The sequence below is a fragment of the Schistocerca serialis genome, chromosome 1, assembly GCF_023864345.2.
Source record: "Schistocerca serialis cubense isolate TAMUIC-IGC-003099 chromosome 1, iqSchSeri2.2, whole genome shotgun sequence".
In the NCBI taxonomy this organism is placed as follows: Eukaryota; Metazoa; Arthropoda; class Insecta; order Orthoptera; family Acrididae; genus Schistocerca; species Schistocerca serialis.
In genome coordinates, this window is record NC_064638.1 from 170,513,102 (window position 1) to 170,540,606 (window position 27,505).

The window sequence follows — 27,505 nt, forward strand, 5'->3', positions numbered from 1 at the left end:
AAAAAACCTGTAATTCAAAGCTATGAAACTCGTTGATAAAGAAAATAAAAGGCTGACCGAGTCCTGAAATTTCTTCAAAAGTTTATTACAGCTTTTTCTTCTTAAGAGCGTCTTCTGTGCAACTGAGAAATTTTTAAATAGACGTAAGTACTCTCAAATCTGTAAATGGCCAACATATTGTCATGTAAATATCGTTCTCAATTGTCTGAGTATTATCTTGTTTAGCACTTTCCATATGATAAGATTTGGTCTATGGGATAAGGAACTAACTCCCTAACTAGCGAATGATCAACTTTTTGAGAAACTGTCTCGTGATGATTTGCACATTCTTGGGTGTAACATTGTCAAGGTTAGATAATTTAGAATGTGTGACAGTGGGACTATCAGAGCTGCTGAAAGATTGAACGGAAGTGACATGCATGTGACAATCTTCTTGCACTATTTTATCAAGCACTCAGCTGCACTACGTAGCAATACAACAAAATTGAACAGAGATGCAGAAAACTTAGTTATTTGCACAGTGGACCCAAAATAAGAATAACTAAAAATGTAATTCATCAAGTCCTCTGTGGTAGAATAAAATTCATGCAACAATGGTGGATGAGTTCACTTGTAATCATGCAGAATGTGAAATAACTTATGAACATAGAATGTAGTATTGTGATTATCAGTTTATGCACAGTATTGAAAATACTGTTGAATGGGATGAGTTAGAGTTTAAAAAATAATTAGACGCACAGTTTTGAACAAAGAAATATTAAAAATGGTATGAGACGATATAGTAATAAACCTTACAGGAAATGCAGACAGCACATATAATTGAAAAAGAACTTTTTAGACGATTGTTATCATTCATGGCGCTGGGATTAAGAGTAAAAAATCCAAATAACAATTTACAGTGGAAATATAATTCATTTATACCTGTCTTAATGTAATGTGAACAGAATATGTACATATATTAGTAATTGTTTTTAAGAACTCATTTAAGAAATTTGTTAAAAACAATTAAAATAAGAAAAAGAGAAACTTAGAAACACAAAAATGACTTCTCTTATTGGCAAGTGTTTGTTTATATACACAGGACTATTATGTAAGAACGAGTTTGATATGAGAAGGGCGAAATTTTTAATATAATTTAATAGCAAATAATATATTCTAACCAGTACTTAAATACACATCATTCAAAAGTAGGAAGCAAAAAATATGGAAAAGGTCAGTAAAGAAAAGGTCCAAGAAACTGAATATAATAGAATTTAATAGAATTTAAATTCTATAAGCAAATGATGTTGAACTAGACAACAGTCGAAAATGGGAAGTAGTTTTTGGAATAGATTATGATGTACCATACTGTATATATGTAGTACTTAAGAAAAAAGTGTGACAACGAGACAAATGAAATTAAAGAGAGAACTAGATTCATAGCCAGTGACATCGAGCCAACTTCCACAAAATGCATAATCTCATTTTAATATTATACAAGTTTTTTATAGTTCTCCTTTCAGTATTTTACTTGTTTTTTTGTTGTTCTTAAACATGGCCGCCTTGTGCATAAACACTAACTTAGGTATAGTTAATCTACACGACACAAACATTGTAACAAAGGGAAGGGGTCACAATAGTTAGAGAATCAAAAAAGAAACCTGGCGACTACTGAAGTTTCAAATAAATTTCAAGAACATACAGTGATTTTTCTGATCGAGGTATAACTTTCCCCTCCATATTCATTCAAGTGTCAGATTGTATCACGATTTTGTTTAGCTCGTTAGTATCCATGTCTGTGAGAAGCATCCTGTACACTTATACACCAGATAACAGAATTACACAGCGAACGAAACCTCGCAGTTGCCACTGATCATTTTATACGCCAAATTTTGTTTAATTTCACTTCTGCTGTGAAAGTGAAGAAACTGTAGACGCAGGATGAGCAGTGTGTGGAATGTATTACACACTCTTTCGATGAGTCGACTCGCTTTTGCAAATGGATTTAGACAAAAAGTATAAGTGGAGGTGAGAATACATGAAAGTGTTATAGAGGCTCACGTAGTGGAGGCGCTACTGAAAAGGCATAATGCTGAGGATATCTGGAATTGTTTCCGTGCATGATTGAAAAACTTCCAGTTTGTCAGACAAGAAAGAAAAAACTGCGAAAAACATACCACATAAATTAAGTGATAAGAAGGTTTGGAGTTCAGAATCCGCTTAAGAATTGCATATGAGTAATTGTTGAAAATTCGTGCGTGTTTCTTTGAGTAAAAAAAATTAATGTAGCCACGTGTTTAGACAGGTAGTTTTTAGGTAAATATCACAGAAGAATAATGCCCAGTTTTTTTCAGTCAAAATACGTGTTCTTTTATGCTCCCACTGTTGTTTGATGTTTGTCTCCAGAGAACACATAATTCATCTTATATATAGAAAAAACAAAAGCGGAATGTGACAGTAGATGAATGTTGAATTTTACGGGTTTTTGGTAGGTACTACAGTGAGCAGATATAGTTCATTTGCACGAACTATGTTACTTCGAACATTGTTCTTTATAAATGAAACAGGATTGTGTTGCGGACGTTAGTTGAGAATCCATGACACCTATGAGGGGCAAGTGCCAAGCAATAAGTAACTTATTTACAATCCCTCTCGAATTTTCAGCTGGATTTTGGTGTTTGATAAGCATGCAATTTTGTCGTATTTTCGGATGCTACGACAAACCTGCTACAAGGCTAAATTGTCGCTTTCCTTGCGTGGAATAATATTGTATTGAGGATTCAGAAGTAAGCGTTGTGAGTAGAAGCGTTACAGGGTAGCCTATGTGTGCAGGCGAACTCAGTAGCAGCCATAGCGGATGTTTCATACAGTGGTGAGGCAACGTAAGTACTACGGTTCCACCGAAATTCTTAGTAGACAGTCGTGATATGGTCTCACTAGCAGTTCATTCTGAACCTGTAATAATGGATCTCTAAAATCTTGCAGTATCGAGCCACGTTTCAATATTCGCCGTTTCACAGTTCGTGTTGACGGCTTTGTTGTACTGGGATCGTCATGAACTGCAAAATACATGTAAACCGCTAGTGCATTCACATGAGTTGTCTTACAGACGGGGCGATTGCAAAGTTAGTGATTTGTAACAAAATTATGTTATCGTCTTGAATGTATGACCGCTGCCTGCTTGTAGCTCGAATTATTAAAACCAGCTATTTAACCCTTCAAAAATTCTACTTCTCTAGTCCTGAAAAACAGATATTTGTATGCTCCATAATTATTCATCCGCCCTGAATTTAATCCTAACAGCGTTTCTCTTGAAGCCTTGAAAAAGAATGCAGTCAGGAAGAATCAAATATGAAGAACTGGGGGAATGAAGTGGCAGCTGGGAAATTTCGCCATGAATATTGCATCCAGCAGAGTGATTGCATAGCCCGATTGAGACAGAATATTTTTCTTTGCCAAGAGAGTTCCTTTTTCTACTGAGTTCCTTATGAAGTATTAAGGGAGATCCGGTAACGTTGTATCGGACAAGAGCTGTTTCCAAATTATAGCGCTAGCGGTAGCACGTGTGATGCTGGTGCAATGTGGGCCATGGCAGAACAAGATCTCTCACGCGATTTTGCATCAAAACAACAGAGCGTTTAAAAGTGAGTGACAACAAATTTCTGTTTCTAGTGAGATTTTCGGTGCACGAACTTAACTTTGGAATGTTGCGTTTTGTTGGCCAGTAAGTAATATTACATTTTTAGTATGTCTTTAGATAGACCTGATAATATTATCTACGTTGTGGGTCTTGACTATGTCTGGCCCAAGTAATAACCATGGGAATGTTAAACAACCACAGCGGTACTTTGGGGTTGTACCAGACAGATAGCATAAAATTAGAATTTTTTACGTTTCAATTGCTCCAACAGGCAAACATGGATCAAACATGACATAAATGAGATGAAAATAGCAAGAAGGAAACTGCAGAAAAAGTCTGAATTGTTGAAATGATAATGAGAGAAGCGAATTAGAAATATTCAGTTCCAAGAAATACTTAGTGATACACTTACATCTTGAAAGGAAAACAAAGAGGTGACCATGAAAACTGTTTTAGAAAAAAAAAAATTTTTTTCGGAGGACGTTCAGTGATGAACAGGAAACAGTATTGTATGATCCTGTTAAATACTGAGATAGCCAGGTTATGCATTTGAGTAAGTGCAAGTATGGAGAGCTGCTAAAAATAAAATATCATTTCAATGAGACAAAAATGAAAGCGGGTGAAGACTTTTACTGTGATTTTATGAAGCGATATGAAATCGTAAAGCTGAGGACAACTGAATCCACGAGTTAGTAGCGGGCAGCGTTTTCAACAAGGGATAAGTTGGCAGATTTTTTGACAAATTGGGTGAGCTGATGCACGAGTGTAAATTCACCATGCAAATATTTTTAACATAGTTATAACTTGTGCCCATACTGACGGGCTTAAAGTCATGTCTGTGAAAGGCAAAAATCAAATAGGAAAACTAACTTCAGCCGAAACAGGCACAAATGTCACCCTTTTGCTCTCTGTAGATGCTTCTGGGGACTTGTCTGTACCACCAATTTGTGTATTTCCTTGCGCCAGACTAGATAGTGACTTGAAAAAGGATGCAAGGATGCACAACAGCCAAATAGCTGGATAACTATCGAGGATTTTCTGAAATGGTTGCAACTTTTTAAAGATAAGGTGAATCCAACCGAAAAAGATCCTCCCTTTTTGACTATTTTTCGACCGTGACTGTCTCAAGAAATATGTAAAGTTTTTTAACTACCGCTACCAGTCACAAAATTTGTTAACTAATGTATTATTTATTTAGTGTGCGACATGTTTCGAGGGAATATCTCATCATCAGGCCATATGGCATTAACGAAAACAATGTCACAAATTTTGTGACTGGTAGCGGTAGTTAAAAACCTTTGCATAAGACCCTCCCTGCTGATTGCGAGTGGTTACTCAAACCAAAAATATTTTGTAGTGATAGCTTTTACCCTTGTTTTCCCCTCCAACACCAGTTGCATAAAACTTTACAGGCCCTTCAAAAGTGCATACCGCGAGGCATGCTCTTTCTGGACGTGAAAATTTCCAACTTGCCTATTACGCTAAAGGACATAGTTGTATTGGTAAATATCGCCTTTTATAAAATACGTCGAATAGAAATGTTACTGTCAGGCTTCATGCACACAGTTATTTTGCCATTAGACGGATGTGTTTTCAGCGATGTAAATCGTGCGCCATCACTGAACAAGTGAAGATTTGAAAGAGCCTTTCCATGTTCCCTACACATCTAACATGACAAGGTCAATGTACGATCAAGGAAGGTCTATCGTACATCAAACGTCTGTGAAAAGGTTTAGTTCCCTAGTACTTCTACTTCCTCACCATTGGATGTGTCTTCAGAACAAGACAAATGAAGAGATGGGAGAAGACCAGGAAGACCGATTAAGTAGTGGTGCTGAAGGAGCAAACTGCCCTGTGGCTGACTCTTATAGAATGCGTACAGAAAAACAGGTTTTAGAGCCGATTTCATCTCTTTCGAACTGTTCCAGCACAAAATTTGAAACGTGAAAAATCATAGAGAACAAAGTGAAATCCCCCTGCCGACGCCACTGAAAGTATAGCTTAATCAGAAGAAACAGAAAAAAGGGAGACAAGGATTTTAGCCGAAATAAGAAGTAGTTAAGAGAAGAGAATCGCTTAAAGGAAGAGAAAGAGAGGAGGAGAAAAGCTGAAAAGCAGTTCAACCATAGAAATTTAAAGGACCGTCCAGGGCTGAAACTGAAAGAAAAATGATAAAATTCTAAAAGAAAAAAACTAAAACAAAACTGAAATTCCAAGAGAAAGACGGAAAGAGAACCAAACAGACATTCCGAATAATTTGCAATGAATGACTGGATTCAGTGTCACGTTTATAAGGGTTGGGCCCATGACAATTGTGCTCTTATCTAGCTGAACAGTCTTTGATACACGTGTGATGGATTTTTTTTACTAAATGTTAAACTAATAAGTTGATTTGGATTTATCCTGTTCAAAACTTTAATTCAATGACTTTTATTTTCAATTTTCGCTGTTTTGAGTCACTCTTATCGAGACGTGGTAACTTAATGCTAACGATGTATAACTTGTATTTATGTCAAATAAATGTTTATAACCAATTACGGTATAGTTCAAATCCTTTTGTAGCAAAAATTACATTTTTTACGCATTTCAGTTGCATATCCGATAGAACGCCTCAAAAATTAACAGACGAAAATGCAAAGACATGAAAAATATGAAGAAGACAATACATGTATAATCTTACGACAGTGGGTGCTATAGTTCTATTAAGTAACGTACAACAGTACTGTTTAGTGTGAAGAACGTTGCAAGACCGTCTTCAGTAAAAATTCTAATTTTGATAAACCTTACGTGTTAGATGCTCTTTAGGGGTGCACTCAGCCTCGTGACGCCAATTGAGGAGCTACTCGACCGAATAGTAGCGGCTTCGGTCAAGAATACCATCATAACGACCGGGAGAGCGGTGTGCTGACCCCACGCCCCTCCTATCTGCATCCTCCACATGAGGATTACACGGCGAACGGATGGTCTCGGTAGGCCACTCGTGTCCTGAAGACGGAGTGCTTTTTTTGTTTTTACGTGTCAGATACTACCCGACTTTCCTCTAAATGTATGTCAGAATGTGACATGATATGGCCCTATGATCGTATTTCCTACTGCAGATAGCTGACACATGTCAAGCCAAATGTTTCCATCAGATCAAGTGGTCTCCGCCTTCCCTGTACCACACGCAAAAAGGTCTATCTATACTATTGGATTGCAGTTTAACATGTACTGCTACTGAGAAATGTCCCAGAATTCCCCTTCTGGGAATTACAAGCAACTGGGCGCTTACTTGTCGATGGTTTTGTCATTCGCAGAACTTAGACGCAGTATATTAGGTAGCTGCACGCTTGAATGTTTCCAGTCTTTAATATTTCGCTATTTGTTACTTGGCTGTTGTCCATATAGTGTGGTGTGTCTGCAAGAGGAAAGCGTGGAGAAGGAATGATTTTAGAATGGATCTTTTGGTAGGTGTGTGTTTATTTTACTGTGAGAAAAGAAACAATTATACAGCAGCAGCAAAAGTTGCTAACAAATAATTCGAATGGCGAAACATTGGTTAGTCATCTGAATGTGATGAAAGGTCTAGTGTGCATTTTGTAGGACGTATGGGGAATGAGCAGACAGGGTGAAACTCGCACTGTGGAACACTTGGCTCCCAGGCCTGAGCTGTCCCATTTGGAAATGAAGCTCTCATCTATGAAGAAACTCCACCCCATAAAAATTGCAGTAATATCCAGTTAGATCTCGACAAAATATCAGCCTCGAGCAGAGACTGATGACTAACTCTTAATGTATGGAAATACAAAATTGAGTACTTGGCGAAAAGTAAAAAAACGGTATTGTTTGATTGACGGATTATTAAGTGAGAACCAGAGCAAGTTGTGTCGTACAAATATTGATGTATGAAATGGAGTTACCAGGTTGGCTCGGTGTAGTCAAAGCAAATGACTGGCCACAATTTACTCGTATGAGGCTGAGAAGCAGCAGTTTCTTTACAAAAGGGATTGCATACAAAACACTTGTATGTCCCATACTCGAATATTGCTCATGTATGGCCGGTCTGACGAGGGACATCAACGATGTTCAAAGAGGGGCAGTGCGAAGAGTAATGAGTATGTTCAAATTGTTCAAACGCGTGTGAAACCTTATGGGACTTAACTGCTAAGGTCATCAGTCCCTACGCTTACACACTACTTAACTTAAATTATCCTAAGGACAAACACACACACCCATGCCCTAGGGAGAACTCGAACCTCCGCCGGGACCAGCCAATGACTGTGTCTGACTGACAAATGAGTGTAACGGAAACACTGAAAATCTGAACTAGCAGAGACTCCAAGAAAGACGCATAAATCTAGAAAGAACTTGCTTGGAAAACTTTTAAGAATCGTCTTTCAGGGAGGCAACTACGGATGTTCTAGAGCCTCCTATGTATCTATGACGTAGAGATGGCGCAGTTAAAATTAGGCAAATTACACGTCGCATGGAGGCGTACAAGCACTCGTTCTTTCGACGCTCTCTTCGTGAAAGGAACAGTAAGAAATCTTCATGTATGGTATAACAAAAAGTACCTTCTGCCAAGCACTTGGCAGCGATTTGCAGAGTATAGATGCAGATATAAACGCAGCTCCAGTTTCAACGACACAGCCGGAGAAAACGCATTATCGGAGCCACTAAGCACGTCACCTTCTAGAGGGGACTTTGAATGTCAGGGAGTATGTAGTGATAAGAATATTTTGATTCGTCACCACAAAGCTGGACGTGTGGTACTGAGGCAATGTTGGGTATTTATTATATTTTGAGATTATCAATTATGTGAGAGAAGGGCATGACAGAGGAACGGCATGTTTGGCGACACATATTTGGCGACAAGTGGCTTTTTGTCCCGTATTAGGTAGAATTTTGTACAATAGTCATTTCTTGGAAGAAGATGTGAGAGCAAAGCAGTTACATTCAGGGTGGATAAAGAAGAGACAGATATTGTCAGAATCAGCTCGCGCCAAAAATCGACCTTACAAGGGAATTTAACAAATACTTACGTATACGGGTTGATTCACCTACTGTGTGTTTTATGTAACTTGCAACACATTCAGAAATTATGCGGAGGATTTTCATATTGTCTCACTCGCCACATGCAAACTATTAGTTCTACTGAAAACATGAAGAGAGCCTTTTTGTAGGAAATTTAACGTAGTTACATTTTATCCCGGAATACATTTTCCCTGGAGACTACAGTTTTCGAGAAACACGTTTGAAGGTCACTGTTGTACATATTTTTGAATAATTTGAAAAACTAAGGCCTCTGGCGAAAACATTTCGCAGTACAGAATTTAACTGTATTAAATTTTCCTATAAAAAGGTCCTGTCCATTTTTTTTCTGTAGGACTAATAGTTTGTAAGTAGTGAAGGAGAGAATATGAAAACTTGGTGGTATTCGAAGGCGTTGCGGGTTGCATAAAACCCATAGGTAAGGTCATCTGAACCATCATGTACACTACTGGTCATTAAAATTGCTACGCCACGAAGATGTGCTACAGACGCGAAATTTAACCGACAGGAAGAAGATGCTGTGATATGCAAATGATTAGCTTTTCAGAACATTCATACAAGGTTGCCGCCGGTGGTGACATTTACAACGTGCTGACATGAGTAAAGTTTCCAACCGATTTCTCATACACAAACAGCAGTTGACCGGCGTTACCTGGTGAAACGTTGTTGTGATGCCTCGTGTAAGGAGGATAAATGCGTACCATCACGTTTCCGACTTTGATAAAGGTGCCTGTCGCGATTGCTGTTTATCGTATCGCGACATTGCTGCTCGCGTTGGTCGAGATACAATGCCTGTTAGCAGAATATGGAATCGGTGGGTTCAGGAGGGTAATAGGGAACGCCGTGCTAAATCCCAATGGCCTCGTATCACTAGCAGTCGAGATGACAGGCATGTTATCCGCATGGCTGTAACGGATCGTGCTGCCACGTCTCGATCCCTGAATCAACAGATGGTGACGTTTGCAAGACAACAACCATCTGCACGAACAGTTCGACGACGTTTGCAGCAGCATGGACTATCAGCTCGGAGACCATGGCTGCGGTTACCCCTGACGCTGCATCACAGACAGGAGCGGCTGCGATGGTGTACTCAACGACGAACATGGGTGCACGAATGGAGAGACGTCATCTTTTCGGATGAATCTAGGTTCTGTTTGCAACATCATGATGGTCGCATCCGTGTTTGGCGACATCGCGGTGAACGCACATTGGAAGCGCGTGTATTCGTCATCGCCATACTGGCGTATCACCCGGTGTGATGGTATGGGGTGCCATTGGTTACACGTCTCGGTCGCCTCTTGTTCGCAGTAATTGCACTTTGAACAGTGGACGTTACATTTCAAATGTGTTACGACCTGTGGCTCTACCCTTCATGCGACCCCTGCGAAACCCTACATTTCAGTAGGATAATGCACGACCGCATGTTGCAGGTCCTGTACGGGCCTTTCTGGATACGGAAAATGTTCGACTGCTGCCCTCGCCAGCACATTGTCCAGATCTCTCACCAACTGAAAACGTCTGGTCAATGGTGGCCGAGCAACTGGCTCGTCACAATACGCCAGTCACTACTCTTGATGAACTGTGGTATCGTGTTGAAGCTGCATGGGCAGCTGTACATGTACACGCCATCCAAGCTCTGTTTGACTCAATGCCCAGGTGTGTCAAGGCCGTTATTACGGTCAGAGGTGGTTGTTCTGGGTACTGATTTCTCAGGATCTATGTACCCAAATTGCGTGAAAATGTAATCAGATGTCAGTTGTAGTATAATATATTTGTCCAATGAATACCTGTTTATCATCTGAATTTCTTCTTGGTGTAGAGATTTTAATGGCCAGTTATATATAGTGACGACGACCAACGATCCCTTCTAGTCGAAAGCACACCATGACGTATCTCATACGGGAATCAGCGATTGAGAGTAAGGGAACCATACTTAAGTGTTTGTGCGTCAGCAATGGATAACACGCTCGGAATTTGGGCCGAAAAGGAAGAGTGCTTGGATTGGTAAGGGAGCGAAGGCTCACGCACGCGTAAAGCGGGAAATCTGGGTTCGAGTTCCGGTCTGGGACACACTCTCACCTGTTACCATTGATAAATTTCCGTGCCCAGTGCCTAGTGCTAAAGTCATTAAAAACCTTCGAACAAATTCTTCTGGGAGAAGGGTGCCTACAAGATGAATTAGGCTGGGAGCCTGCGAGGGGCCACTGTCTCTGATTCATTGAAACCGACCGCCAAAGGAAGGAGAACTGTTTTCAGGCTAGAAAAAGAGCTCACTGTCATACAGCCAATGTTAGAGAGGAGACGTGCCGTTCGGTCGTCTCCGTAAAGAATGGCCCGTGCGATATTGAGGTCATGGTAGCGGAAGCTAGGCGTGTTGCAGTATGCATGTAAACTCTCCGTGCGTAGTAGAGCCCTGGCGTAATTGTTCCTCTGTTTTCTCTCGCGCTCGTCGTATTTCTGTGTGTTTTTATTCTCATACTTTGTTCACTGAAATTCACTAAGGATATATGACGTTTTTATCAGGATTTCTAATTCTATCAGTTCTTTTGCATGAGTAGCCATCCTGATTTAGGTTTTCCGTGATTTCCCTAACTTGCTCCAGGCAAATGCTGGCATGGTTCCTTTGAAAGGGCACGGCCGACTTCCTTCCCCATCCTTCCCTAATCCGATGAGACCGATGGCCTCGCTGTTTGGTCTCTTCCCCCCAAACAACCCAACCTCCATGAGTAGCCTAGACAGTAGATTGTGTGTTGCTTTCTCTACTCATTCCGGAGTTTTAATACAGATCCACCCCGCGTGTCCGAGGTCGGCGGACAGACTCGGACCCCGCGGCCGCTGTGTGCAGTACGGAGCCGTGTACCTGTGACGTCTTGGAGACGCCCTCGTGCTGCGAGTCGGCGGCGAGGCCCAGCTGCTGGCTGCGGGACGCCTCCCTCAGCACGGTGTGGCCGTCCGGGCCCGTCACTGCGGAGGAGCTGTACTCGCCAGAGGACGACTCCTGCACCACTTTCCAGTAGACACCGCTGTCGTCGCGGGGCTCCATCGCATGCTGTTTGTTGCTTTGCCTGCGGCAACGGTAGTCACACTCAGCAACAGGCAAGTCAGACGTGTCTACATGTAATAAGGTACACTCACAGATATAAACAAAACTACAAAATTGTAATTTAGAGAAAAAAGGACAATGCAATCTATATGCTGGAAGACAAGCACCTGTCAAGCAGCACAGCATAAACTTTGGTAGTAACAGCATTCCCTGAATACTGCCACACAAAGGAAACCAGTTGGAAGACACTAATATGGAAAGCCATGAGTCGTGCTTAGATAACTCAAACGGTAGAGCACTTACCCACGAAAGGCAAAGGTCCCAGGTTAGAATCCCGGCCCGGCACACAGTGCAAATCTACCGGGAAGTTTCACATCATAGAAAAGGAAGGGGAACTACGTGAAAATTAGATGTGAGACGTGATACTGTGAGAAGAATCAGATTGAGCACTCACAGACTTATGTCGGAGCAAGGCATCTGCAGTAATCGACATTCCCTCAAACTAACTGAGACCCTTGGCACAGCATGCTATGACATAATTAGGGTAAATCCGGGAGAGGCACCGCATGCGGTATAGGCTGCGCACCCCTCGTCGTTTTGGCAAACTCTGACAGAGTGTGCGGGTATCGGCACTGCAGTTGTTCACGAAAGGCAAAGGTCATACGTTTGAATCCCGGCCTGGCACACAGTTCTAATCTTCATGGAAGTTTGACATCATAGAAAAGGAAGGGGAACTACATGAAAATTGGATGTGAGAAGTGATACTGTGACAAGAATCAGGTTGAGCACTGACAGACTTATGACGGAGCAAGGCACCTGCAGTAATCGACATTCCCTCAAACTAACTGAGATCCTTGGCACAGCATGCTATGACATAATTAGGGTAAATCTGGGAGAGGCGCCGCATGCCGGATAGGCTTCGCACCCCTTGTCGTTTCGGCAAACCCCGACAGTGTGAGGGTATCGGCACTGCAGTTGCTCACGAAAGGCAAAGGTCCCGGGTTCGAATCCCGGCCCGGCACACAGTTCTAATCTGCCGGGAAGTTTCACTTCACAGAAAAGGAAGGGGAACCACACAAAAACTGGATGTGAGAAGTGATACTGTGACAAGAGTCAGGTTGAGTACTGACAGACGTCCGACAGAACAAGGCACCTACAGTAATCAACATTCCCTTAAACTAAGGTCCTTGGCAGAGCTTGCTACTACATAATTAGGGTAAATCTGGGAGAGGCGCCGCATGCGGTATAGGCTGCGCACCCCTTATCGTTTCAGCAAACTCCGACAGAGTGTGCAAGTATCGGCATTGCAGTTGCTCACGAAAGGCAAAGGTCGTGCGTTCGAATCCCGGCCCGGCACACAGTTCTAATCTGCCGGGAAGTTTAACATCACAGGAAAGGAAGGGGAACTACACGAAAATTGGATATGAGAAGTGATACTGTGATAAGAATCAGATTGAGAACCGACGGACTTATGACGGAACAAGGCACCTGCAATAATCGACATTCCCTTAAACTGAGATCCTTGGCAGAGCTTGCTATGACATAATTAGGGTAAATCCGGGAGAGGCGCCGCATGCGGTATAGGCTGCGCACCCGTCGTCGTTTCGGTAAACCCCGACAGAGTGTGCGGGTATCGACACTGCAGTTGCTCAGTGGATGCCAGGCCATAATAAAAGTGTTTACGTTTCTATCGAGGAAGTTTTATATAAGCTATGGGGGAATAACTGAGGTAAGTCTGTAAATATCCCTTCAAAACCTTTTTCAGCGTCACGATTAGGTCTTAGTGTATGCTGAGTTCTCGGTTATTTCCCACTGTTTGGATAGTTTTATTAACAGTGAGTTCCGTTGGTCGTGTTCTGATTCTAGTGCACCCGTCTTGGCTGTCAAGGTCAATAATTTATAAGGTGCGGCGTCTCTTCTCTACAGATCGGGATACATGCCGCAATAAAACCCCGTACATCTGCCGCACACTTTTTGTTAGAGGTAGTTGCCACACAAATCAAATAGCAGTTTTAAGTAAGTGAAAACATTTCTTTTTTGTTTGTAATTTCGTTCAAATGACTTAGTATGCACAACATTTCAAATCTCGGCGACCCCTATGACGACACGAAAGAATCAAGAAAAGTATCACTAGATATGTGTGATAAGTGCGTAAAACTATACCTAAAAACAGCAAAAAATCATTCGTTATGTTGCACAACTTCTAAGTTTTGATTACATGAAGACCGCACAATTTTTGATATGTTTTGTGTCGATAGTCGCCGAGAAACTAGAAAAATAACCAAACGAACCAAGTTTGTAAATCCTATTTTTGTTTTTGATTTAAGATTTCACTATGAATAATTGAGTGTGTTAACTGAAGATAAAGGGATTATATGTCTTGGTTTTAATGTTTTCAACTATCAATAAGTAAATTAGTTACCTAAACCAGTGAACTACTTTGTCATATAAATATTATTAAAAACTATTCTTAATATTTCATCTTTTCTTTTGCACACTACGATGTATTTATAACCAAGAATGTACTTATAAATATGTACATACGGGTTTTGACTGAGAAAAGGGGTGGTTTTGCGGTTTTTAGCATGTGGCATATCGCCCACAGCAATAGGGATAGATGTTTTCAAGGTCAAATAATATCTTCAAATGTTACAAGGAAAAAACAAAAAATTGTTTGTCATAGACAACTAGTGTGTTTAGCTGTCCAAAAAAATGTTTTATTAAAAGTGCACCATGGGAACCTAACCTATCCTAACCTAACCTTACTTTACATACGCAATTATGACAATGTCCGCCATCTCTCCCAGATTTACCCTACTCCATCTTATATGCAAGATATATGAGGCAGGCAAAATACTCTCAGACTTCAAGAAGAATGTAATAGTCCTAATTCCAAAGAAGGCAGGTGCTGATATTTGGGAATATTACAGAACGATCAGTGTAATAAGTCATAGTTGCAAAATACCGACACGAATGTACAGAATAAAGACAAAATCGGTAGAAGCCGACATCACAGAAGATAAGTTACAGTTCCAGAGTAATATATAAATAGGCAAGACGACATTGACCCCAAGACTTATGTTAGTAGACAGAATGAGAAAGTCAAATACATATTATATCCAGAATGAGATTTTCACTCTGCAGCGGAGTGTGCGCTGATATGAAACTTCCCGGCAGATTAAAAATGTGTGCCCGACCGAGACTCGAACTCGGGACCTTTGCCTTTCGCGGGCAAGTGCTCTACCATCCGAGCTACCGAAGTACGACTCACGGCCGGTACTCACAGCTTTACTTCTGCCAGTACCTCGTCTCCTACCTTCCAAACTTTACAGAAGCTTTCCTGCGAACCTTGCAGAACTAGCACTCCTGAAAGAAAGGATATTGCGGAGACATGGCTTAGCCACAGCCTGGGGCATGTTTCCAAGAAAATAGATTAAGGAAAGGCATTTGTAGACTTAGAGAAAGCTTTTGACGATGTTCACTGGAATACTCTCTTTCAAATTCTGAAGGTGGCAGGGGTAAAATACAGGGAGCGAAAGGCTATATACAATTTGTACAGAAACCAGATGGCAGTTATAAGAGTCGAGGGGCATGAAAGGGAAGCAGCGGTTGGGAAGGGAGTAAGACAGGGTTGTAGCCCGTCCCCGATGTTATTCAATCTGTACATTGAGCAAGCAGTAAAGGAAACAAAAGAAAAATTCGGAGTAAGTATTAAAATCCATGGAGAAGAAATAAAAACCTTGAGGTTCGCCGATGACATTGTAATTCTGTCAGAGACAGCAAAGGACTTGGAAGCGCAGTTGAAGAAATGGACAGTGTCTTGAAAGGAGGATATAAGATTAACATCAACAAAAGCAAAACGAGGGTAATGGAATGTGGTCGAATTAAGTCGGGTGATGCTGAGGGAATTAGATTAGGAAATGAGACACTTAAAGTAGTAAAGGAGTTTTGCTATTTGGGGAGCAAAATAACTGATGATGGTCGAAGTAGAGAGGATATAAAATGTAGACTGGCTGTGACAAGGAAGGCGTTTCTGAAGAAGAGAAATTTGTTAACATCGAGTATAGATTTAAGTGTCAGGAAGTTGTTTCTGAAAGTATTTGTATGGAGTGTAGCCATGTATGGAAGTGAAACATGGACGATAAATAGTTTGGACAAGAAGAGAATAGAAGCTTTCGAAATGTGGTGCTACAGAAGAATGCTGAAGATTAGATGGGTAGATCACGTAACTAATGAGGAGGTATTGAATAGAATTGGGGAGAAGAGGAGATTGTGGCACAAATTGACAAGAAGAAGCGACCGGTTGGTAGGACATGTCCTGAGGCATCAAGGGATCACAAATTGAACATTGGAGGGCAGCGTGGAGGGTAAATATCGTAGAGGGAGACCAAGAGATGAATACACTAAGCAGATCCAGAAGGATGTAGGTTGCAGTAAGTACCGGGAGATGAAGAAGCTTGCACAGGATAGAGTAGCATGGACAGCTGCATCAAACCAGTCTCAGGACTGAAGACCACAACAACAACAATAACAGAAGACGGGATCATTGAAGACAGAACAGAAGCTCATAACTGACGAGTGTAGGCAATGAAATTGGTCGCGCCCTTTTGAGAGGTACCATTCCAGCATTCTGTTTAAACGGTTTGTGGGAGATAAACGTAGATGGCGAGGTAGGCGTTTGTACCTCACTCTTCCACCTGCGAATCGAGTGTGCTGTGAGGTTTTACAAGAAAACAATTCATGGGGACTAATTCATTGAAGACGTTACAATTGATCTCACATCGGAAGGTAGATTAAAGGGGGGAGAGAGGGAGAGAGAGAGAGAGAGAGTGAGAGGCGGGGGAGGGAGAGGGAGGGGGAGCAAATGGCTCTGAGCACTATGGAACGTAAAAGGAGGTGGAGAGAGAGAGAAGAGAGAGAGAGAGAGAGCAGGCATGAAACGTGGAGGAGTTGGGATCTGCTTCAAGTGGGTCAGAGAGGGGGCAGACACTTTCATAACGCTGTGACTACTGACCTGTGGCCGCGCTGCAGTCTGTAGGTGAGATAGCCAAAGGCCAAAAGGATAATTAATATCATTAGCTACCGGCAGTTGGCGGAAGAATACGCCCAGAATGCTTCAAGACTGGACCAACTACTGACGCGACACGTACTTCAGGTTCTTCTATCACAGCGACTAGAGAAAGAGCTGTGGAATAACGTTTAATTGTACGGTACTGGTGTTTCAGCAGCACGACGCCTGTCATCCTATACAGAGATGGCCTTGTGACTGGCCAAACACACGGGTTCAAGTGCGCGCCTCGTCTTGTTTCAGCCATTTGCAACTCGCTCGTAGCAATTATTTCTGGTGCTGAAATTCCCGCGCACTTTATTTTTTCGTGGGGATCTTTTCTGTCCTATCCACGAGGCCTGAGCACCACAGACAACCGGTGAGGAATTTTCAGCTTCTGCAGAAGATAGTCGATGGCATTAGGAACAGTTAGAGTAAAGAGTACCTTTCGCTTCTTTGGAGTTTCGAAGTCAACCACTGAAAACCGAATTGTTGACATCGTCCTCTTGCGAAAGGTTGTCCTTCCTCAAACCGTGTGGAAAAGGCTAGGTTAAAAAGCAAATCAGGAACAGCTCGAGATGGACTGTCTTGAACTGTCATCCCAGTCACCCCAAATAGAACGAATTACTGCCAGACCTGTCCAGCTGCTCATCACGCTGGAAGTAGACCGGGGCCGGCGAGATGTAGATGAGCAACAGCACTCTACATGTTGCTCTTAATGGAAACGATTTTTAACTTTTTGTTCTTGTTTTTTCGACTTTTGTAATGGTTGTAGTGGCCCTGTGGACAGGCCTCGACTCAACTGGTGCCGGCGCCACATGTCGCACAGTGGGAGTTTTTGTTTACCTGTGGATGTCTCTGGTGGGCGACTCGGAGTCGCGGATCTCTTTGGACTTAAGCGAGAGGAAGCCCTCGTCGGCCAGCGAGTCGGCGTGGCGGATGGTGGCGCTCTTGGTCTCCTGCTGGCGGAGGTCGGAGGCGCTGCCGCCGAAGTGCTGGGGCGGGGGTGAGCCGCCAGTGACGCTCAAAACGTCGCGCAGAACCTCGCCGGTCGTGTAGAACTCTCGCAGGCGCTGCTCGCGCAGCTTGTACATGCGCGCGCGGATCTCCTTCTTGCGCGCAAAGTCGTCGGTCTGCTGCCACTGCAAGAGGCCGGCAACAAATTTAGTCAGTGGCGGGCCAAAAGAGGCTGTTATGCAGCGGCACTGAACGTTCGAGACACACAAACACACACAGCGGCAGCCATCGCATTCATACACAAAGAGTCCACCACCTGTAAATACTCTCATCCGTTGCTCATAGCGCGAGTTGTCCATCGCCACTATATCACTGACGTATCTCCTGGTAATAAAATGCATTGTAGCACTTCCATGAAACATCACCAACGAGTGTTCCAGTTAAGTCATAACTAGCACCCAGGAAAGCGATTCTGAGATTTTTGTCAATGGTAGTGTCACCCTTCCCACATTAGTGTGTGACAGAAACGTGGCGTTTGTTTCAGACTAGCTTTTGCAAAGATTAACTACAGTCAAGGTAGGTACCCGCCAGGTTAGCCGAGAGCGCTAATGCGCTGCTTCCTGGACTCGGGTAGGCGCGCAGGCCCCGGATCGAATCCGCCCGGCGGATTAACGACGACGGCCGGTGTGCGAGCCAGCCTAGATGTGGTTTTTAGGCGGTTTTCCACATCTCCCTAGGTGAATACCGGGCTGGTCCCCACATCCCGCCTCAGTTACACGGCTCACAGACATTTGAACACTTTCGTACTATTCCATGGATTACACTAGTCGCTGACAGTTGGGGTACACTACCTCCGTCCCAGGGGGTACGGGATGGTGGCAGGATGGGCATCCGGCCACCCCTTCCATTAACATTGCCAAATCCGATTAACCTTGCCGACCCTGCCTAACTGCGGGAAAAGGCACAAGCGAAAGAAAGAAAGAAAGAAAGAAATAACAACGGTCAAGGTAGGTATGAGCCGAAATAGGCCTGTTTTGTAGAATTAAAAGCACTAATAATGAAGACACAAAAGAATTAAAGACGTTATCTGCCAGTGAGCACTGATTTATATCAATGGAGCAAGCTGAAAATTTTTGCTAGACCAGGCTTACTAGGGAGACGCTCTGCGTTGACCAGTACGGCATCCTGACACAGTGGTCATCACAACCACACAGACTACGCTACCTAGTGGCTGAGGTACTGTGTTAGAAAGAAAAGAAAAGGATAACACTAATTAATCTTCCAGGTTTGTGTGGTACATTCACAACGAGGTAGATGGGTTCAAATGGCTCTGAGCACCATGGGACTTAACTTCTGTGGTCATCAGTCCCCTAGAACTTAGAACTACTTAAACTTAACTAACCTAAGGACATCACACACATCCATGCCCAAGGCAGGATTCGAACTTGCGATCGTAGCAGCAGTGCGGTTCCAGACTGTAGCGCCTAGAACCGCTCGGCCACTCCGGCCGGCAACGAGGTAGAAAAAACACAACAGTACACTCTGGTTGTGGTAACACTGGATAACTTTAGTAGTATACAGTGGATTTCGAACTGATGCTTCTGTTAAAGACTGCTTTGCTTTCGAAACTATATCACATCTGAGTACAACAATATACACTCCGTCTTTCGTTATGGACGAAACACTCTTTAGCTAAGGAAGGATATTTGGGGAGAGCAACCGGCCATGGAGATACTGAATCAACTATCCCCGCTCTCTTCTGAGACGATTAATACGCATGGACGGAAATATATATAGCAGACTGATAATATCTACGAGAGTATTATCAGCCTGTAGCATTAGAGATTTTGAAAATTGTTGTTGGGCATGGGCGTGTGCATTCTGTAACCTGCGGAATCCAGCAGATCGAGAACGTATTTACAAGAACGGAAGCTATTTGTTCTCCCACGCGTCGGGAAGAGAAGACATGGCGCAGGAAACAGATAAACTGGAATTAGCGGAAAGTTTCGGATCAGTGTGCTGACAGAATATGAAACACAAGTAAACGTGGTTGACTTAATTTGAACCGAATAATTTCTGCCCTTAACATCATTGTTAATTAATGAACTATACCAAGAGGTGGAATGTAAACAGATCTCGTAAGGGATGGACACCAATACCAAAGAACTACAAAGGGATGAAGGACTATAATTAAAGTTACTGAAAAATTGGTCTTTTTGGACTAGCTATTTGGCTGATCTACGTAAAAGGAAAAAATCTGCAACTGTATGTGTCGTCTTCCTTCCCCTTTGAGATCTGCAAGCAGAGGCGTCGTGGTGGCACTGGACATATATGTAGCTGTTGCGTCAACTGACGGTAGAAGAAACTATCATTAGCTGGATGGAGCCAGTATAGGAAAGGCAGAAGGTAGCATAAAATGGCCAATCAAGAGCTTACGTGTATTACATTTCAGACTTTCCCATAGCGTTTTATTAAGTATGAGGAATACGGTTTAATGCCCCGCCACTGTCGAAGTTATTAGACATGGAGGACAATCTCGTACTGAGGAAAGTTGGGGGAAAATCATGGGCTCCCCTTTCGTTGATATCATTCTGGTGTTTATTTTACGCGATTTAGGAAAATCATAAAAAGTCTAAATCTGGATGACCGGACAGGGTTTTGAACTGCAGTGCTCGTGAATTCGAGTCCAAAGTGTTATAATTGCTCCACCTCACGTGGCAGCGTTCTATAAAATGCAGGGGAAAGACATTGCTGATGGTGGTCCCCCTAGTGGAAAAGTTAATCCCGCTGGTGCTTTCCAAGAGAGGTAAACTGCATTGCAGCCATTCTCCTACCGCGCCAGGGCTACACTTTTGATACCTCATCCACAAACAAGTGGGAGGTTATGGTAAACTATTCTCATTAGTAATAACGTGAGTTTCGATTTTTAATACTTCATTATTCCTGTATCAACGCTATAAAAGTTTACCAGTTATAAAACTCTCATTAAAGACAGCTCAGATCCGAGTATCTGCCAAGATTCCAACCTGAAATCTTTCAGACACTCAAACAGTGATACGACTGGGTTGAACAATAAGTGTTTCATCGTTACCAAGGCAATGTAATTTCATGTACTGGTTCCATTAGTCATTACAAGTGAACTCACAGTACTGACGAAAATAAACGATTTTACTATGTTTATCATAGCTCGCCACGTAATACTTATCATATCGCGCACAGGAAATGAAAAATTCATAAAGTTCTGGCTGCTTATTTTCAATACGATAAAAGGAAATTCTCATCTCCTTGGACGTCGCTCAGTTTGGTATGCTTTCGACAGGAAGCTTTGAAATACATACTACCTTCCTAGCAATGCAAAAATGTCCGAAACTAAATTTAGTATTACTATTTACGATAGTAAATGGACATAAAAATGTGAATTTGCCAACACCGTTATTACATGCATGTCAAATATCTTCACTGAATGCGGCAGCGAATGAAGTGGACCTAATGTGTGTAAAAGAACACACTCAATGATATGACTGATTTTTATTGCTGAGGTGGCCTTCCTAGGAGAAGTATCAACTTAATAGGGGAACGTAATGAAATGAGGGGTAGACCAAAACGAAGATAGAGTTGGTGTTTATTGCTTTGGGGGAAGGGGCATAAGTGAAAAAAACGGCAACAATGGTAACAATGGACCATAAAGCGTGGACGAATGTGGCGCATGGTAGTGACTACGCGTGTGAAGGTAGAACAGGTCTCTAAAAGTGAAGAAATAAAAACGATTGTACTCTCGTTTAGCACTAGTACTTTGTATTTAGATACGTTTTACACAATATGTGCAGCAATTTTTGTGCAAGAATTATGACGCCAACTAGTATACTGCTCAGAGTAAAATTACACAATGAAAACAAAGAGTCCTACACCGTTAATCAAATCCTCCACCTCCAGTATTCTACGCCAACATACTGGACACTGCACTAACTGAAATACGTTGTTATACCGAACTGAACGAAAGTACGTAACGTACTCATGAACTAAATACTTTTCTTGGACGTCCTTTTTGAACTGAAAATATGAACTCGAGAAAATTTTATTACAGGCACGTTTGTACTGTTGCTACACAAGGAATCGTGCTGAGAAGTTCGGGCACTTAAATTTTTCTTCGTTCTGCAAATATAACTGTACTGGAATACCGGAAAGTCAGTACTTTAATTAGCGATAAAATTTTATCCTGTGTGATATGTCTGTATTTTGAATAGCTATTAATCACAAATACTGAGGAATAAGCAAGTATTAGAGAAGATCAATAGAGAATTCACTAAAACTAACCCACAAGGGGTGCAGCTGCAGTGTGTGAGCGTTACTAGAGTCGACTATGTAGCATCAATAAGTAGTTTCAAGACAGCATAATGAAGCAGAACTGTCACAGAGTGGTTGAAAAAGCAGACAGACAGAAAACAAAACAGAATGAGGGGCCATAAGTAAGAAAATCCCAAGTGCTGCAGGTTTGAGGGTAGATGGATTCACTTTCAAGACAAAAAAAATGTTTCAAATGGCTCTGAGCACTATGGCACTTAACTGCTGAGGTCATCAGTCCCCTAGAACTTAGAACTACTTAAACCTAACTAACCTAAGGACATCACACACATCCATGCCGTAGGCAGGATTCGAACCTGCGACCATAGCGGTGGCGCGGTTCCAGACTGTAGCGCCTAGAACCGCTCGGCCACCCCGGCCGGCCCTTTCAAGACAGCTGTCCGCTTCGAGTACTTAGGGAGCCTTTTTCGTAAACACAACAGCACTGATATAGAAATAGATGCCCGTCTAGAAGTAGCTAACAGAACAGTTTATATTTGTATCAATATCTTAAAGAAAAGATCACTTAGCAATAACTACAAAATCCACCTTTGTCACTAATATTATATGTATGAGTAGCTTTGATACACAGGGTGTCCCAGAAATGTTGCGACAAACTTCGAGGGGTTGTAGCTTTGCATGTTGACGGGCCGTAGGCAGAACGTCTCTCAATGTTGTTGTTCTTTACTGATCGCGCCGTGATCATAGAGGAGAAGATGGAGCTAGCTGCTGTGAAGAAAGATATTGTCTCATATGAATGCGATGCTCTGTTGACTCCGTGGATGAGGATTTCGGGCACAGGTTTCCATCCACAGTTCATTTTTCTTCTGGAAGCCTCTAAAATCGCCAATGTTTTTCTATATACAGGAGAATAAAAAACTACAGATGGAAACCCATGTCTGCAGCCTCATCCACCAAGACAAAAGAGCATGGCATTCATCCATCTCCTGTGGTGGCGATCGTAGGAATCAGTCGCGATCACTGAATAACAAACAAAATTGCGAGACGTTCCGCCCACGGTCCGTGAGCGTATAAAGTCACGTTTCCTGCCGAAGGGGTTGCCTAGTGCCAGGCGCCGGCGTCTATACCTTTAATTCTCTGTAGCGACTTTGGGTAACGTTTCTGGACACGCGTTCTTATCCTCGATTTGTCCCTAAAGACAAGCTCTAGAACATTTCTAAGTTTGTTGCAACATTTCTGGGACAGCTGTTATAGTAGGAGAAGAGGAACTGTTAATACTCGAAAGAAAAAAAACTTAACAAACATTTTTGGGCTTAGATAGAATAACATGGTATGGAGAATAGAAAAAAGGAAGAAAGGGAGTTTGCACAAACGCCATATAATTGTCGAAGTGCTACAAGAAGGTAGTTTGATCTAGGTTGGTCACATGTCAAGAATGTTGGAAACAGACAACATGCATACAGAATGAGATTTTCACTCTGCAGCAGAGTGTACGCTGATATGAAACTTCCTGGCAGATTAAAAGTGTGTGCCGGACCGAGACTCTCTACCATTGTAGAGCACTTGCCCGCGAAAGACAAAGGTCCCGAGTTCGAGTCTCAGTCCAGCACACAGTTTTAATCTGCCAGGAAGTTTCAACCTACAAACAGCATTCTGCAGGACAATACCAAGAGCGAGAGGATGAGGAATACTCAGAATTAGGTTGCCAGACAATACTATAAGTGACACAGCTAGCATGAACATCAAGTCGCATAGGACAGCAAAAGCATCCTATTGAAAGAAATGGAAGAGGCTCAAAGTGGTTACTTGTATGTGAATCTTCCACTTTAAATCACTCCGTACCCATACCGCAAGATATTTTATGGATGTGATTGCTTTCAGTTATCGTACCGCACTCGAGTAATCATACAATAATGAGACATCCTGCCTGCTTATACTTGTTAGCCGGCCGGTGTTGCCGAGATGTTCTAGGCGCTTCAGTCTGGAACCGCGCGACCGCTACGGTCGCAGGTTCGAATCCTGCCTCGGGCATGGATGTGTGTGGTCAGTTTAGTTAGGTTTAAGTGGTTTTAAGTTCTAGGTGACTGATGACCTTAGATGTTAAGTTCCATAGTGCTCAGAGCCACTTGAACCCGTTACTTTACACCTGTTTATCTTGAAGTGAACTGCGAAGCCCTGCACCAGACGACGAACCGCTACCAGACTTTTCTAGCACTACGACTTCTACCACAGTATCATTCGCGAAAAGCTTTATCCACTAGGTCATTTCATACACTGTGAGAAGTAATGGTCGCAGAACACTCGTTTGGGGTACCGTCCCAAGGTACTTCTACGTCTAAACATTTCTCCCCGTTAGAAATGACATGCTGTTTGCTAAGAAGTCATCAACTCAATAACACAGCTGGGCAGATGTTTTGTACGCTCATATTTTGTTCATTATGTGTGTGGTGTCACCGTCAGACACCACACTTGCTAGGTGGTAGCCATTAAATCAGCCGCGGTCCGTTAGTATACGTCGGACCCGCATGTTGCCACTATCAGTGATTGCAGACCGAGCGCTGCCACACGGCAGGTCTAGTCTAGAGTGACTTCCTAGCACTCGCCCCAGTAGTACAGCCGACTTTGCTAGCGATGGGTCACTGCCTACATACGCTCTCATTTGCAGAGACGACAGTTTAGCATAGCCTTCAGCTACGTCATTTGCTACGACCTAGCAAGGCGCCATATTCAGTTACTATAATTACTTCAAGAATGTATTCTGAACAGATAATATTGTGAATCATGTATCGTCAAGAGTGATGTTCATCATTAATGGATTAAAGTTAAAATAATTACGTCCGCTTTCTGAATTCTCATTCCTTGTCATGTTCCAGACTTCACGTCAGAATAGTTCTTCCCTCCTCACGCCAGCCTGCGTGAGCTAAAACGCGTGTATTTCGGCTTCCTCTAGTAACACTGTGTTGGCTCTTCTGCCCAGCAATGTGGCAGTACGGAATCGTATCGAACGCCATCCGAATGTTGTGAAACTTGGCATCTACCCGGGTGCCGGTATCTACTGCTTTCTGGGTTTCGCGGACCAACAGATGGAGCTGGATTTGACACGATCGCTGCGAAGGTGCGGTCACCGTGTCGCCCGTCAAGCGACTACTCGGTAAACATCAAAGCGTTCGAGCCAGTGCTAACGTCAGCTGTAATGGGCACTTACCTACACGCGAGAGCCTAGATGACGTACGCTGTCCGGCAGCTAATGAGCTAATGCGAGGACGGAGCGGCGAGCACTGTGTCCGTCTCGAGAGCCGTGTCAACACTGGGCCAGTGGCTGAGAGGCGGCAGACGCCACTGTGCGCCGAGCGAGCGTCGAGGGCGTCTCTTTTGTCGCGGCTGTGGGAGACCCGCGGATTCCGGCTAAACGGGAGGTCAGCGCGCGTATAAGGAGCATGCCTCGCTTTCCAGGGCGGCAGCGGGTGCGTGAGCTCACGGCGGCTTCTGCGAACCGGCCCCTCGCCGCGCTATCGCGTTGCAACCGGAGACCGCAGGCCCGGCCTTGGCACGGTTCGCCCGTGACATACGCCGCGCCGGCCGATACGTACGCCTGCCTATCCCCGGTCGCTCGCGGCGCCGACGAAAAGGGGCCAGCAGGCTCCGAGACACGGCCGGCTCACCTCGGCGCAACTGCGCGCTCTCGCTCACGCAATTCCACGACCCCAGCGGTGTTATGAGAACTGAGAGCCCCTTTTAGACTACCGACTTTCTCGTTTCAATCGACTATTCGCGGCAACTGAGTCTGTTGCAGCGCTCCTGGCGTTCTACGCTTGAACTCACGAGGACAACACGGCAAGTGCCATAAACCGATTTCTCGGAAACTTCGCTCAGTGGAAGAGGAGTCGAAAGAAGCGAATACCTATCTAGGCTTGTCCGCGGAACTCGACCGTCTCTGAGAATACGGCGGTCAAAGTTTCAACGTAATTCAGAATCGAAATGGTGGCTCAGTGACTAGCGTCGCGGCCTCATTTCGTGATCTATGTTAGAAACCCGATTTTGATTTTGTTGTGTCTAGACAAGACAGCCTAGACACAATGAGAGGAAGCCGAAAGGCACGCGCTAAGCCAAAGCAGGATGGCGTGAGGTCTGAAACAGGATACGTAATGAATGCTATAAAGAAAAGTACGTAGCTTCTGGAATACTTAACTTTAATCCATCCTTTTGGTACATCTGAAGATTGTGGCGATACAAGTGAGACTCTTTAGATACATGCAATGTTACTAATGGCGCCTTGCTAGGTCGTAGCCATTGACTTAGCTGAAGGCTATTTTAACTATCTGCTCGGCAAAGGAGCGAGGCTTCGTCAGTGTAGTCGCTAGCTACGTCGTCCGTACAACTGGGCGAGTGCTAGTCCGTATCTCGAGACCTGCCTTGTGGTGGCGCTCGGTCTGCGATCACATAGTGGCGACACGCGGGTCCGACATGTACTAATGGACCGCGGCCGATTTACAGCTACCACCTAGCAAGTGTGGTGTCTGGCGGTGACACCACAGATTTATTTCATTTTATTTATTCATTTATCTAGCTACCAATGTCAAAAAATGTTCAAAATGGTTCAGATGGCTCTGAGCACTATGGGACTTAACATCTGTGGTCATCAGTCCCCTAGAACTTAGAACTACTTAAACCTAACTAACCTAAGGACATCGCACACATCCAAGCCCGAGGCAGGATTCGAACCTGCGACCGTAGCGGTCACGCGGTTCCAGACTGAAGCGCCTAGAACCGCACGGCCACACCGGCTGCCTCAAAAAATGTTCAAATGTGTGTGAAATTTTATGGGACTTAACTGCTAAGGTCATCAGTCCCTAAGCTTACACACTACTTAACCTAGTCATTAACGCCACTGAAACATCTGAGACGTGCTTGGCGGCTAATTTAAACGCAGGTACGTGACACCCACTGCACCACGAGTAGTCCACTGTGACCGGAATGTCTCTCGTGTAAAACGGTCTTCAAGAAATACAGCCACCCACCGACAAAGAATCAGCACAGATTCAGGGAGAAAAAAAAGGCTCGTGTCAAAGACAGCTCGCTTTCCAGAATGAAACTTTCACTGCAGCGAAGTGTCCGCTAACATGAAACTTCCTGGCAGATTAAAACTGTGTGCCGGACCGAGACTCGAACTCAAGACCATTGCCTTTCGTGAGCAAGTGCTCTATCATCTGAGCTACCCAAGCACGACTCACGCCCATCCTCACAGCTTCACTTTTGCCAGTACCTCATCTCCTACCTTCCAAACATCAGAGAAGCTCTTCTGCGAACCTTGCAGAACTCAGACTCCTGGAAGAAAAGATATTGCGGAGACATGGCTTAGCCACAGCCTGCGGGGTTGTTTCCAGAATGATATTTTCACTCTGCAGCGGAGTGTGCGCTGATATGAAACGTCCTGGCAGATTAAAACTGTGTGCCGGACCGAGACTCGAACTCAAGACCATTGCCTTTCGTGAGCAAGTGCTCTATC

At 43.4% G+C, this 27,505-nt stretch overlaps 1 protein-coding gene across 3 annotated transcripts in view; it reads right to left on the reverse strand.

Annotated features, from left to right (window-relative positions):
* LOC126464817 (microtubule-associated protein futsch-like) overlaps window positions 1-27,505 on the reverse strand; it is a 481,068-nt gene that overhangs the window by 306,125 nt on the left and 147,438 nt on the right. For all 3 annotated transcript variants that reach the window (XM_050096261.1, XM_050096260.1, XM_050096262.1), the window contains exons 2-3: window positions 17,587-17,882; window positions 11,511-11,715 (exon numbers count right to left, since the gene is read on the reverse strand). In XM_050096261.1, the coding sequence (XP_049952218.1) occupies window positions 11,511-11,715; window positions 17,587-17,882 (501 nt within the window). The remainder of the gene's footprint in view (window positions 1-11,510; window positions 11,716-17,586; window positions 17,883-27,505) is intronic.